Consider the following 12,981-nt stretch of genomic DNA (forward strand, 5'->3'; position numbering starts at 1 on the left):
GCTTGTGCTGTGAAACATCGTGTTGACGTTGACTTCAGTCAAAATCTTGATTTGAACATATGCGATTTGAAGACATCCGGATCAAAAAGCACTTGAGCATCAGACAAAACTTTTCAAGGGCAGAAAAAAAAGCTACAAGTAGAATCAATGCTTTCTTACGTAAACGCGATACTGTAGACGCATTTTTCGAACTGAAAGAACATTTTCATAGCCAAAAGGACTTGATAAAAATAATAAGATTTGAACAGCAAGGTGGTATTTCCTTTGAAGTGGGTATTAGCCAATAAGTATCTCCAAGAAATTTAAATTTAGAAAATAGGTAAGTAGGTTTATTAGATTTAAGTTATTTTGTATAAAATGATAAGAGCGTGAATACGAAGACACTATTCATCCTGTGGATAACTGGATCTGGGAGCAAAAGGTTTCTTTATAAAGTGCGAAAAGTTCTGCAGAAAAATAACAAGAACATTTTTCACGACAAAATCCCTTATTTGCTGAAAACCTGAAAACAAGTGCAAAAAGGAAAAAAAAAAAAAAACGCATGGAAAGTCCAGGTGCATACTAATAATGAAACTATAAATGGAGTACAAATTAATTTTTCGTTGCTCCGGTGGTATAGCGGGCTCCCCCGAGTGGTCGCGAGATCGATTCCCGCCGGGAGCTCACCTTGAAAGGAGTGGTTCGGAGCCCACTTTAATCTGTAGGTCCACATCTCTATATAGCCCCGCTGTTGAAAAAGGACGTAAAATCCTAAACACTTTCACTTTCAGCTGGTATAGCCTTGGCTTAGTACTCGGGAGATCATGGAATTAAATCACGCGCCAGGACATAATGCATTAGGTTTTACTCACTCAGTCAATGGAATTATCTTGTGTCATTCATTGTGCACCCTATTAAACCACATATGCCTCCGAAAAGTTAAAATAATTTTAACTTCTTCGTCGTAATTTGAAAAGACGCTGACAATAAGTGCTATTAATTTGTCTGAGCTCTTAGTATTTTCGAATGTGCTGAACGAAAATTCAACCAATGTTTTTCTCAGTAGTGGATATTGAGACAATCATGTTTGTAAACAGACGGAGATACAAAGCCTTGTGTTAAAAAAAAAAAAAAAAAAAAAAAAAAAAAAAAAAAGCGGCCAAACAAAATAAGGAACACATTTCCTTCAGCGTTCTATTTTCTGTAAAATTTGTTTTCTAACAAGCTTACTACACGAAGGGTATTCTTGAGCCGATTTACTAAATATACCGTAGTTGTACAGACTTGTACAAACTTCGAAAGAGCAAGTACGCTGACACCCATGGAAATGGAATTGACAACACTGAGCAGCTTAAAGGGATTTTTGCCATGCCATTTTGATTTTCTCTTTGTCCGTAATTAAAAGCGTAGCGGCATTTCAGATTTGGCTTGGAGGGGGGCAAGACCCCTTGATATAAGTAAAATTTCGCGTTTTTCACTGACATTACTATTTTATTGATAAAATCTATATAAATCTCACTCAGGGGGGAAATGTCCCTCCCTGTCCTCCCTAAATGACTCCCCTGAATTAAAACCCGTTTTTTTAGTATTTATAGTTGAGTATAAAGAAACATATTAATTTTGTAATTGAAAATTTTTAAAACATGCTAATTAAATACAAGATAATTAATAATTAATCACTAATTAAAGTTTTTACTTTCCGACCGAAGGAAGGAAATTCAAAGCACCAACCCTGCAGAAAACGATTAATTACTTTTCCTGTATACGATAAAATAATTTGCAAAGCTTCATTTACCAACAATCACACTATATTTCATTTTAATTCCTTGATCCCCTAAAATTTCTATTAATTCAATTAAATATTGACTGAGTGTAAATGATGCTTTGTAAATTATTTTATCCTATAGAGAAAGAGTAACTTAGTCATTATTTGCAGGGTTGGTTCATTGAATTTCCTTCGTTGGGCTTCAAAGTAAAAAGTTAAATTATTAATTATCTTGCAATTATTTAGCATATTTAAAAAAATCAATTACAAAAAACATAATATCATGTACCTTCTTATTTGCAACTATAAATACTAGAAAATATGCTTTAATTACGGAAAAGAAAAAAGAAAATGGCGAGGCAACAATCCCCTTAATTTACGTATTTATTATTTTTAATAATAGAAGGTTAATCAATAATATCCGTAATCTATTTACAAATTGTTGTGTCACAAACATATAAGTTTTCGAAAACTCATATGATAATTGATAGCGAACGTAAGATGACTTGGAAGAAAAGTTGCTGAATTGGATACACTGTCTTTAAAAAGCGCTGGGATCTTCAGCGAGTCCTTTGCCAGTAGCAGACGAAAACCGAAGTGCTCGGATCAAAAGGTGGTCACAAGAATAGTTATATCTGCATTTTCAGTATATATACGGTGATAAAAAGTGACACCTCAATATACCTAATAGATCCTGTAATACGCAGCTCTCAAACATGTAAGTGTATTTTATCTATTGAATTTAACCAAATAAATTTAATATATAATTGCATATAAATTTTGGATTTTTTTTTTTTTAAATACCGTTCTGGCAATGCTCTTCGAGCATTCTCAACTGGTTCTTTCTTAATTTGAGCTATCCAGAACCTATTAGAATCTTTACAGTCACGAGAAATCCACAAAGAATGGGACATAACATTTAAACTATATTTATTATTGGAGTACATAGTGTGATGACTTCTATATCTTTAAGCATTAATACCTATATATATGCTCTTCGTAAAATCATACCAATGTGTAGCTTTTATATTATGAATCATGCTCACAAAGAACGGACGTGAATCTGTCATCCGGATCAAACATAGTCCATTCGATAAACATAACAAAGATGTGCTCATGCACAAAAAGTTAGGTGCCATGAACAACGGAGTAAGTCCCTGGGGTCCATTAACCCTGTTAGTATAAAGAAAATCATAGACTCGCAGTTAAATAGCTATTGCATCAACACTGTTCATTGGAAAGTCATGGTTTATAGTTCATTCTCTTCAGCATGAAACAAGCTTTCGAGAGGTGCTATGTATTGGGACCCATAACGTACTTGTGCAGGGAAAATTTGGATAATGTTGCGATAATTCCCTCCAGAAATCCCTCTCATCAACTTTGGCACTTCTGAAGTAGCCCAGGTAAAAGCGCCCAATCCAAATGTATCTCGAAAAATACTATAGGGGATAAGCAATGAGTGTACCAAGTTCAGTATTGATAGACGGAATACAGATATCTGTAGATATGAACGGATAGCATGTATTGGTATACAAGCTTTTCCCTCATATCTATACCGTCTATCAATACAAAAGTTGGCCCACTCATTTCTTATCCCCTATAGTATTTTTTGAGATGCATGGATTGTGTGCTTTTATCCGGGCCACTCCAGGGGGGGGGGCAAAGTTGATGGGAGCAAATTTTTGACTGCTCTTCATATATATATATATATATACCACTGAACCACTGTAGTTCGTTTGATGCTCTTCCGCTAGGAATCGAATCTTGACCTCGAGCACCAAGGCATACGCGGTAACCGTTAGAGGAAACATACACTTTCTGAATCATTACTTTCACATCTTTTAGAGACGAGACATTATCTTTTTGTCTCGTGAGCACTAGTTCGAAACTTAGTTGAAATGTAGGTTCACGTCCCATATAACCTTACTAATGAGAAGGGATGAAGAGCTCCAAAATAAGCAATCAACCAGAAACTACAGTCAATATTGGCGGTTAATTAGTGCAATGTATCATTAAATTAAATCTAATGTGTCTTAATAACTGAACTTCACTCTAGAAAAACGGAAAATATATCAAAACTGTCGTAAATGAAGAATGTACGATTATCTTTGTTAACTTTTTATTCTCAATTTTGACATGCAATTTCTCTTCGACAACGGACAGATTTTAGTTACTGGTTTGTATAAAATGATTCTCTAATTGTTACATTAACCAATCGATTATTTTTTTTAAAAAAATAACTTCTAATAAAATAAGTTGAAACTCAACGAACATACAAGATGGATTTTTTAAAAATCATTGTATATTAATTAATGATGTATTTCTCGTTAACCAAGATAATGACACAGATCAAACTTACAGAATACTGGAGTTCTTTGTTGCATCCTTCAGCACCATCAGCTGCTGTCTCCTCTTCTTAGCATGTTTCACCGCCTTCCACATCCACATCCGGCAATCCTTCTTCCAAATAGGAGCAATTTCTTCGGCTGTGTACTCACAACCCTGATGGTGAAGAATATCCAATCCAAATACAAAAAGGCGCATTGAGTCTTGTTCTCTTGTACGAAAGCAACGTTGTTGAGTAGGACTGTTGCTGTTGATGCGAGCACGGCCTAGACATCCGCACGGACATGGCTTCACATTATCTAACTTCGGTGGCTGACAATTTGCTGTCACCTCCCAGTCCATAGTAACGTCGTTTGCATTAGTAACATCATACTCGCTTGCCTTGAAACAGTTTGTCTCACAGGAGCTTATTTCTCGTTCTTTTTCACTTGCCTCCTCAAACTCAACAGTTTTCTCTTCGTCATCAACACCGACTGAGTTCGCATCCAGGGGTTTACTGTAGTTGAGATGCATATTTGATGATGGCAAGGTGTTGAGGGACGGCAGGGGAGCAGTCAGTCCCAGGCTAGAGTCTTGTATGGTAAGAACTGAAGATGAGTTTGTTGGGTGGATGGGAGGCGAATTACAGTCTTCCAAATCCCATAAATCAGATTCTTGTGTTGTTTGTTTGATGATGGAGTTGATGAGTTGTGACTCTAAGTCGTTCTCACCCTTACATCCTACCATTGTGGTTCCATCTTTGCCAGTTGGGCTTTCTTGGCTCTCCATTTCTTCTGCAAAAACAAATATATATATATTGCATGATTTAGAATTCAGTTGAGTCGTACAGCGGGTTCCCTATTCATGAAACTAGACTTTGTCTCTAGAGCTGTCACTTCTATCTGGTTGTTGATTTATAGAAGAACGCTTTTTAAATAAGGTAAATTCTGGTTATAAAAGATCGTGCACTAGATTCAATTTCGTCTAGTAGATATTAACCACTGGAGAAAGTTTGAGTAGTAGTATTTGCAGCACTCTTTTGCACTTTTTTGGGCCACTGGGTTGTGGCACCCGAGCGCACGCCTTAGCTCTACCCAGCCATACAGTTCGACGGAGAAAATTATTCTTTTAATTTAAATGTTTTTACTTTTAATATATAGATATTAATGAGAATCATAAGATGACGCACAGTATCTAAACAACCTTAATGTAAAGTGGAGAAGCAGCATAAATGAGACAGGTACGACATTTGGTACTGATATTTGCTATTTTGCTTTTGAGAATATAAATGTAGTGATTATCTCGTATCAGTAATATGTCTAGGAATCAGTGTTGCCGGACACGCTATGCGAAATTACACACACCTTCCATCCAAATTGCACAATTTTACACACAAACTGGAAAAAGCTGCACACAAAATTACACAGAGTATGTTACGCATATTATTAGCCATAACTACGTATGTATATGTATGTCTGATGATGTATATACATGATACATCGACCAGCTATTGTTGAAGGATTCAGCGTTTGATTTACTATTATACAGGGTGGTCCAAAATTAGGTATACAGTCCCGTACTGATCAACTCATTGCTTTTTATATAATTTCTTATTGTTATCCATCAGATAGACTTAGTTTCTTTATTACTTGTTCTTACTGTAACCTATCCACTTTTGGGCCACCCTGTATTATATTATTATTATTATTATTATTATTATTATTATTATTATTATTATTATTATTATTATTATTATAGCAAAACCGTCACATTCTTAATGCCCATGGTCACAGAAAGAGTGTTGAATCTTTGATTTAACTTCTCTTTTTTGCAATTTTTGTTCTTCGTTCAATAAAAGATTTCCCATCACTCTCATTCACTCTGTTGTTCATCTGTTTGTAAAATGGAATTTTCCTGATTAGTGGTGAGAAGACAAAAAAAGACTTCTTACCCCCCTGCACTTCATGTTTGGTCAACATCGAGGGTCAACATTCATTCATATTTCTTGGCTTGAACAAAGCGGCTTTGCTTGGGGATGTGGGCTAATGGTCGTGACACCCGCTTCCCTAAATGGGAAATGAGGTACCAAGGAAGCAAGATAGGTCTTATTGCTCCGCCCTGGAGTCAGGCGTTGACACTCGTAGTTTCTGAAAAACAATTTTCAGAAAAAACTGGAAATAATGAATATTTGAATGAAAGGAACTTCGCAAAAGTCATCAATGATAAAAATTTTGAATTGACCAAAGTGCACACAAAATGCACACAGATTGGCATTACACACAAAATGCACACAGAGGACAAAATTGCACACATTTTGTGTAATTACACACACATTGGCAACGCTGCTAGGAATATATTTCTTAGGCGGAAGGTAACAACATTTTACGAAAGATACGAGGGTTGATTAAAGAAAGGTTACAAAGCGATTATGGCTTATATGTGAGACGTAACTGGGAGATCAACACGCCTGATGATAGAGGGCATTCAACAATAGTCCTCGATGTTATCACAGTTTTTTGTCCAACCTCTTATCAGGATGGCAGATAAAGTTTTCTCTACCATTTGCATAGAAATCCGCGTCAGGTTCTTGTAGCCACCGTGAGACAGCAGTTTTGAGATAATCACATGCCAGATAACAGTGACCAGCCATTTTTTGCTTTACAACAGGAAAAAGGTGAAAATCACTGAGGCTATATCAGGTTTGTAGAAGGGGTGTTCTAATCGTTCCAAGCGTAACGTCAGTGGTTGAAGTACTGGGTGTACCGCTGTGTCCATGGTTGTCATTAACACTATTAGTCCGTCTTTCTTTAAAGGCACGGCACCACTTTCCTACATGTTGCTGTGAAATTTAGCCCTGTCCAATACACTTCTACAATCTGCCTCTGAATGTCAGCAGTTGTAGTGCTTTAGGCCCACGGAATCCCACGACTGACCTCACTTCTCATGACCAATTTTCCAGACGAGTCATCATTTTTAATGTCCACTTCTCGGGTATACATGACCAGAATCCGAAGTCTTCAAACGTGCACCAAGACAGACATGTTATTAATCTACAAATAAACTTTCGTTAATTTACAGCGAATAACATAAAAGTTGTATGCTTTATAACCTTTCTCTTTTTCGATCATCACTTGTAGTTCGAACTACTGAATCTCCTTTGAACACATGTCTATCGCAAGTGGAACGTTCTGACCAAAAATGAGGAGAACAGCACATTTCTTCATCACGTTTCCATTTTGAAGGGCTCAACTATACAATGTAGAAGGTAACTCTCGAATGAGGAGAGGATATATAGGAATGAATATCAGTTAACCTCGAATCTTACACTGGTAGAATTTTTTTTTTAGTTTCGACATGTTAATAATATTGTATACCAATGGTAGGACAAAAAAAGACATTGGGCCTTATGCAGAGTCGTTTTGAAGCATGATTAGCGTCATACGAAAGGCCTGACTATTACAGGAAACATATGTTAGTCGAACTCTTTAGTATGGCACTAATCACGCGTCAGAACGACTCTGCATAAGGTCTAGTAAGTTTCGGATAAAAATATGCCTACTGATTGACTAAAATACATTAGATAATCCGTGGTCATTTCGTTAGCCTTCAGCTTCGTTAGTGAAAGGAAAAAAGAAATGAGTAAAAGTGGAGTCGAAATGTAGAGTTATACTTACGCGTGTCAATCGATGATGACAATACATCAGATTTTGAAGTAAATATCAACATTTTTTTACTTAGCAACAATACGTCTTGGAGCATCAATTGTTGCTTTTTTATTATGCTAACCTGAACTCGCATGATTTTATATTCAATGAAGAAAGTTTGGTAAAGGTTTAAGCTCCGCCTACGCAGTGGCGGCTTTAGCGGGTAGGCCGGGTAGGCACGGGCCTACCCAAAAATTTTGAAAAATATATAAGCCCTAAAAGATACAATAAAGAGTAAATATAATTTTCACTATATATTAATGGAGATAATTATTTAACAAATAGCATAAACTATTACTGTAAAAGTAATTTCCTACTGTCATTAATCAATCAAATATGTATATGTATTCATAAGCGAGGGAGTGGGCTTACCCAAAACTAAAATCCTAAAGCCGCCCCTGCGCCTGCTATAAACGCAAAACTACTGGGAGAGAGTTCAGCTTCAGAGTTGTGTCGCCCAAGCGATGTGTTTCATTGCCGGCAGAGCGTGACAAGAAATATTATAACGCGTTGGTAGTACTAAATAGTCCCCACCATTCTTGCGCCTGGACATTTCTAATTGGTGAAATAATCACGACGTTTCGTAGAGATAAAAGTAGGCGGATTCTAAAATTTCCCTTGTAGCCAGGTTGGTCAGCCCACTGTTGGGTATTGAGTGGGATTTGGTCTAAACGGTGGGTGATGGTCGGCGCAAGCCTATAGCTGAAAAACTTACGTTGGCCCAACGTTGGTTAAATGTATGGTTGGCGAACCAACTATTCTCCCGACCTTCACGCAACGATACTAGAATTGACTGTTTTCCTAACCAAGAAATACGTTACTTTAGCGATGGCTAAATGTCTGGGAACCGGTCAGTTGGTTGGGAAATGGGTGGGAAATGATGCCAAAGTGGCCAAACCTGACGTTGGTATGTCGCATCGTCACCATGTTCCCAACGCTGGACCACCCTATTTTGCTACTAGGGTTCTTACAGTTCACCAGGCTTCGTTTATTCACTTTGAATGCTGAAAGTGTGATATTCTTTTATTTATGCATTTATTTTATTATAGATCATTCAGAACATGAATAAGCATAAACGGGTTTGATTCCCGGTGGGGACACTCGGTGGAAAAAGTGCAAAAGCTTTTTTAGACCAGCCATCCTGAGTGAGGTTGTCGCATTCCCACCAGGCAAATGCCGGGATGGTACCTAACATGTAGCTCCCAGGCCGTTTCTTTCCTTCACCACTCTTTTTTTCCTTTCCTCTCCTCGGATAGTGTGATCGCAGATGGACGTCACCACTCATAATGTGTGACAGCCTGACATGGCCATAGATGCCGAAAGCCCAGAAATCTAATTTCTAATTTGAATCCTAGTGACGGGCTAGCAGGTCCATAGATGCCGAAAGCCCAGAAATCTAATTTCTAATTTGAATCCTAGTGACGGGCTAGCAGGTCCATAGATGCCGAAAGCCCAGAAATCTAATTTCTAATTTGAATCCTAGTGACGGGCTAACATGGCCACAGATGCCGAAAGCCCAGAAATCTAATTTCTAATCCTAATCCTGGTGACGGGCTAACAGGGTCATAGATGCCGAAAGTCCAGAAATCTAATTTCTAATTCTAATCCCAGTGACGGGCTAACATGGCCATAGATGCCGAAAGCCCAGAAATCTAATTTCTAATCCTAATCCTAGTGACGGGCTAACAATGTCATAGATGCCGAAAGCCCAGAAATCTAATTTCTAATCCTAATGAATAAGCATAAGGTAATTATACTTACATTTATGGTTTATTTGGTTCATTGAGTTTTAAAATTACTGTTAATTCACTGTGTTTTCTTTTTCGGTCGATTTTATGATAAAAAAAAAGTCAAGAAACATAAAGTATATTAGAACAAAAGTTCAATTGGTGGACCTTAATGGCGAGGATCTAAGTGCTTCCTATATGAATGACCTGGGATCTAAAAGGCGGCTACTTGTAGTACACCCGGAAAAAAATATTTAAATATGTTTGTGGATCTGAGATGGAGTGGGTCTGTGAGTCAACACAGTTTCCCACTCTGACCCATCGACTCGCCATTATTCACGGAACCACCATGACCCACTCTTACCCGCTCCGTTCAGTGTATTGTAGACAGCATCTTCTGAACACTGGTGAATTTGTCTACGTTTTACTTTCAAGGCCTCCATTTTTCTTTCTTTTTCATTTTTTTCTATTTAGGTACCTGAGATGAGTATATCTAAGTGAGAAAATAACTTCGGGCATCTTTGGATATTGATATTTGCAATTGTAATAATAGCAATAGGACTTACTACTTGCCTTTCGGGACACAGTCGATTCTTTCCCTTTCCGTTGGCCTACTTTATCTTGATTTGAGACTTTCAAATTTCATCCGATTTTCCACTAAAAAGTATCTGTAATTCAATACGGAAATAATTATACGACCATTTTATATCGTAACCTATATAGTAACAGAGTGCTGCTTAAGCGATTGACCGTAGAAATCCAAACTCCGATTAGTGATAATTTCACAGTTTTGTTTTATTACAAGAGTTAACTCTTTAGTCAGTGAAGAAGAGAGCGTGGATCATGGGTCAGAGTTGATGACGATGGGTTTGGTGCGTCAGAGTGGGTTATTATGGGTCAGAGAGAGCCATGGTGGATGGTGGGACAAGTGGGTCATGAGTCACGGTGGATCAGTGGATCATGGATCAAGTTTTCATTTATCCACGCCATCTGTGTATTTGTGAATGACACACAAAAAACAGTTCCAGTACTTGTTTACACAAAGACCCTATCCAGAAAAGACAAAATCGTGAAATATTTGTTTGCGTAAAATACCATCATAAGTGTGTAAACTTGAGAATTTCGGAGAAAATTCAGATCCCAATCTCCCTTCCCTCCCCCTCTCCCTTTCCGGTACAAGCTTTCTTCATGACAGTCAGTTTTCTTTCGTTAGAAGCTTAGTTCATTTTTTTTTTATTATTTGATTTTTCTTTATAATTTTATATTTCGTGTGTGTATATTCTTATGAAAGGAAAACTAACGTAGCATGCAGCTGTTTTACGAATAGACAATGCGTTTATGTCCCGCCATCTATGTTCCTTGTGCGAACGTGTCAGATGTTGGCTATCAGATACACGTCAAAAACTACCTTTTTTTTCATCTTCCTTCCTTCCTCTCGCTATCTGTTCGTTTGCAGAAAATGGGTGAGAATAGGTGAATATGACGTGGAAACGGTGAGAAAGTGGTGGGGAGAGAACCTGCTAGGACAAAAGGATAATTATCCTTCGTATGTAGTTTGTTTATATTCACAATAGAGATGGAAAGCGTTGAAGGGAGGAAGGGAGAAGGAGAGACAAGAATACCTGCTGAAGAATAATTATGTTTATCCATTTCTGCCCAAAGCTACCTTGAACGAAGGTTTACAAAGTTTTCTCCTACAGAATTGAACGGTTTTTGTATTTTCATATAATGGTAATCATTTATTAGGAAATCTTGTGGAAAAGCTTAGCATTGATACAGCTGCCAGAGCTGTTTCGTGCTATATATTCTGTGCCTTAAGGAACGAATACTCATCGCCTCAGAAACAAATGTTTAATATCGAAAAATGAAATGAAATTTTTGAGTTGTATATTCCACGGTTATGCCGGTTAGGCTAAAGGAGACGGTGATGATGAGAGATGAATGAATTGGTGGAATGAAGAAAGTGAAAGGAAACGGGAGAACCCAGAGAAAACCCACGCACACGGTGTTTGTCCACCACAAAGTTCACTTGGCGGGAGCAGGGTTGGAACCCGGTACCCCAAGCACTAGAAGTGTACGCTCTACGACTAAGCCACCGCTGACCCCAAATGTTTACTATTGACTCACGTCTAGCCTGTAAAATATTTGTCAAAGCTACAAGATTACTACTAATTTACAAATGATAGCACGGCCGTTCAGATGTGTGGAGATCCTGGTGTTTGTGGTGGGCAGCATTGTGTTTGTGGCTTTTCTCGAGGTTCTCACGTTGCTACCACATTCTCATACTATCAATTGTTTTGTAGTTATCATTAATCATCCGTCTCCTTTAGCCTAGGCGGTATCCCAAGTAGCAAGAAAGCTTTCGGCAAGTTGGCGTGTGCTTGGCGTTTGCCTTTCTACACTTGCACTTTCAACGCGTGCTTTCATACAATCTGCCATTTGTTGTAGTTGCAAGCAATGATTTAGATCAGCGTTTCCTAACCTTTTTCAACTTGCGGCACACTACGGGTATAACTTGAATTATCGCGGCACACTCATAGATTTTATTATATTTAAATATAAAATACCATGGTATCTTTTTCTGTGGTTACTGCTCTCCTCACAGAGGAAAGCTGGATCACTGATTTTCCACCATGGTAAATTATTATGCTTATTTTTCATTTTAATTTAAAAATAGAAAACAATTGCAATGAAATATTGGACTTAGGTTTTTAAATATGCGCTTTCTTTTTCGAAAGCTGCATTCAAACTTTCACTAACAATGAAGATCACTAAATAACGAACGAACAAACAAATCTCTTTTACTTTTAAAACACAAATGTAGGTAATTCGTATGCATGTTTGTTTTGTTGAAAGGGTTGAATATTTTAAAATTTGAAGTTAGGAAATAGTCTGCAAAGTCCAACAAAGTGGAAATAGTCCAACAAAGAAGCAATAATGGTCATAACGTCATAACAATGATAACAAATATCTTTTTTAATATTAAAAATGTACAGAAGAGTAACGCGGTTTGAAACTTAAAATTGTAGATTCATATTACAGGTTCATAGTAATGTGAAATACAAACATACATTTTTCCTTGTGTCCTGCAATTTAATTGCTATAGAATCAATAATTTTGTTTCGATTTACTCGCGGCACACCAGCGGCCCATTCACGGCACACCAGTGTGCCGCGGCACACCGGTTGGGAAACGCTGCTTTAGATCCTTCGCAGAGCGTCATAGCATCACTGGCCGTTCATTGGCTATTGACTTGCCGGCAGCGTAAAATGCTTGCGTCAAGGTTGAATGAAACACTGAATGCAAGGTTGCCCTCACGTAACGTCGTTACTGGAATCCAGCTTGCGGCACGCTTTCCAATCAAGCTGGATGCAAGCTTGGCCGACTTGCAATGCAAGCTTACAGCAAGCGGTTTGCAAGTTGTCTGCTACTAGGAATAATTCAATTTCATTTTATTAGTTCACAAGGTAAACCTTACTAG

The 12,981-nt window shown here is 37.7% G+C and overlaps 2 protein-coding genes across 2 annotated transcripts in view; one reads left to right on the top strand and one right to left on the bottom strand.

Moving 5' to 3' along the window:
- Positions 1 to 12,981, top strand: part of nvy (CBFA2/RUNX1 partner transcriptional co-repressor nervy) — a 509,466-nt gene that overhangs the window by 173,715 nt on the left and 322,770 nt on the right. The gene's annotated exons all lie outside the window — the stretch shown is intronic.
- Positions 3,868 to 7,806, bottom strand: LOC145679652 (uncharacterized). The gene is made up of 2 exons (XM_081750229.1): positions 7,744 to 7,806; positions 3,868 to 4,863 (listed from the first exon to the last, which is right to left on the bottom strand). The coding sequence occupies exons 1-2, from the start codon at positions 7,793 to 7,795 to the stop codon at positions 4,100 to 4,102; spliced, it is 816 nt and encodes a 271-aa protein (XP_081606355.1). The 5' UTR covers positions 7,796 to 7,806; the 3' UTR covers positions 3,868 to 4,099.

This window comes from Thermobia domestica, chromosome 2, assembly GCF_964235325.1.
Source record: "Thermobia domestica chromosome 2, izTheDome1.hap1.1, whole genome shotgun sequence".
Lineage (NCBI taxonomy): Eukaryota > Metazoa > Arthropoda > Insecta > Zygentoma > Lepismatidae > Thermobia > Thermobia domestica.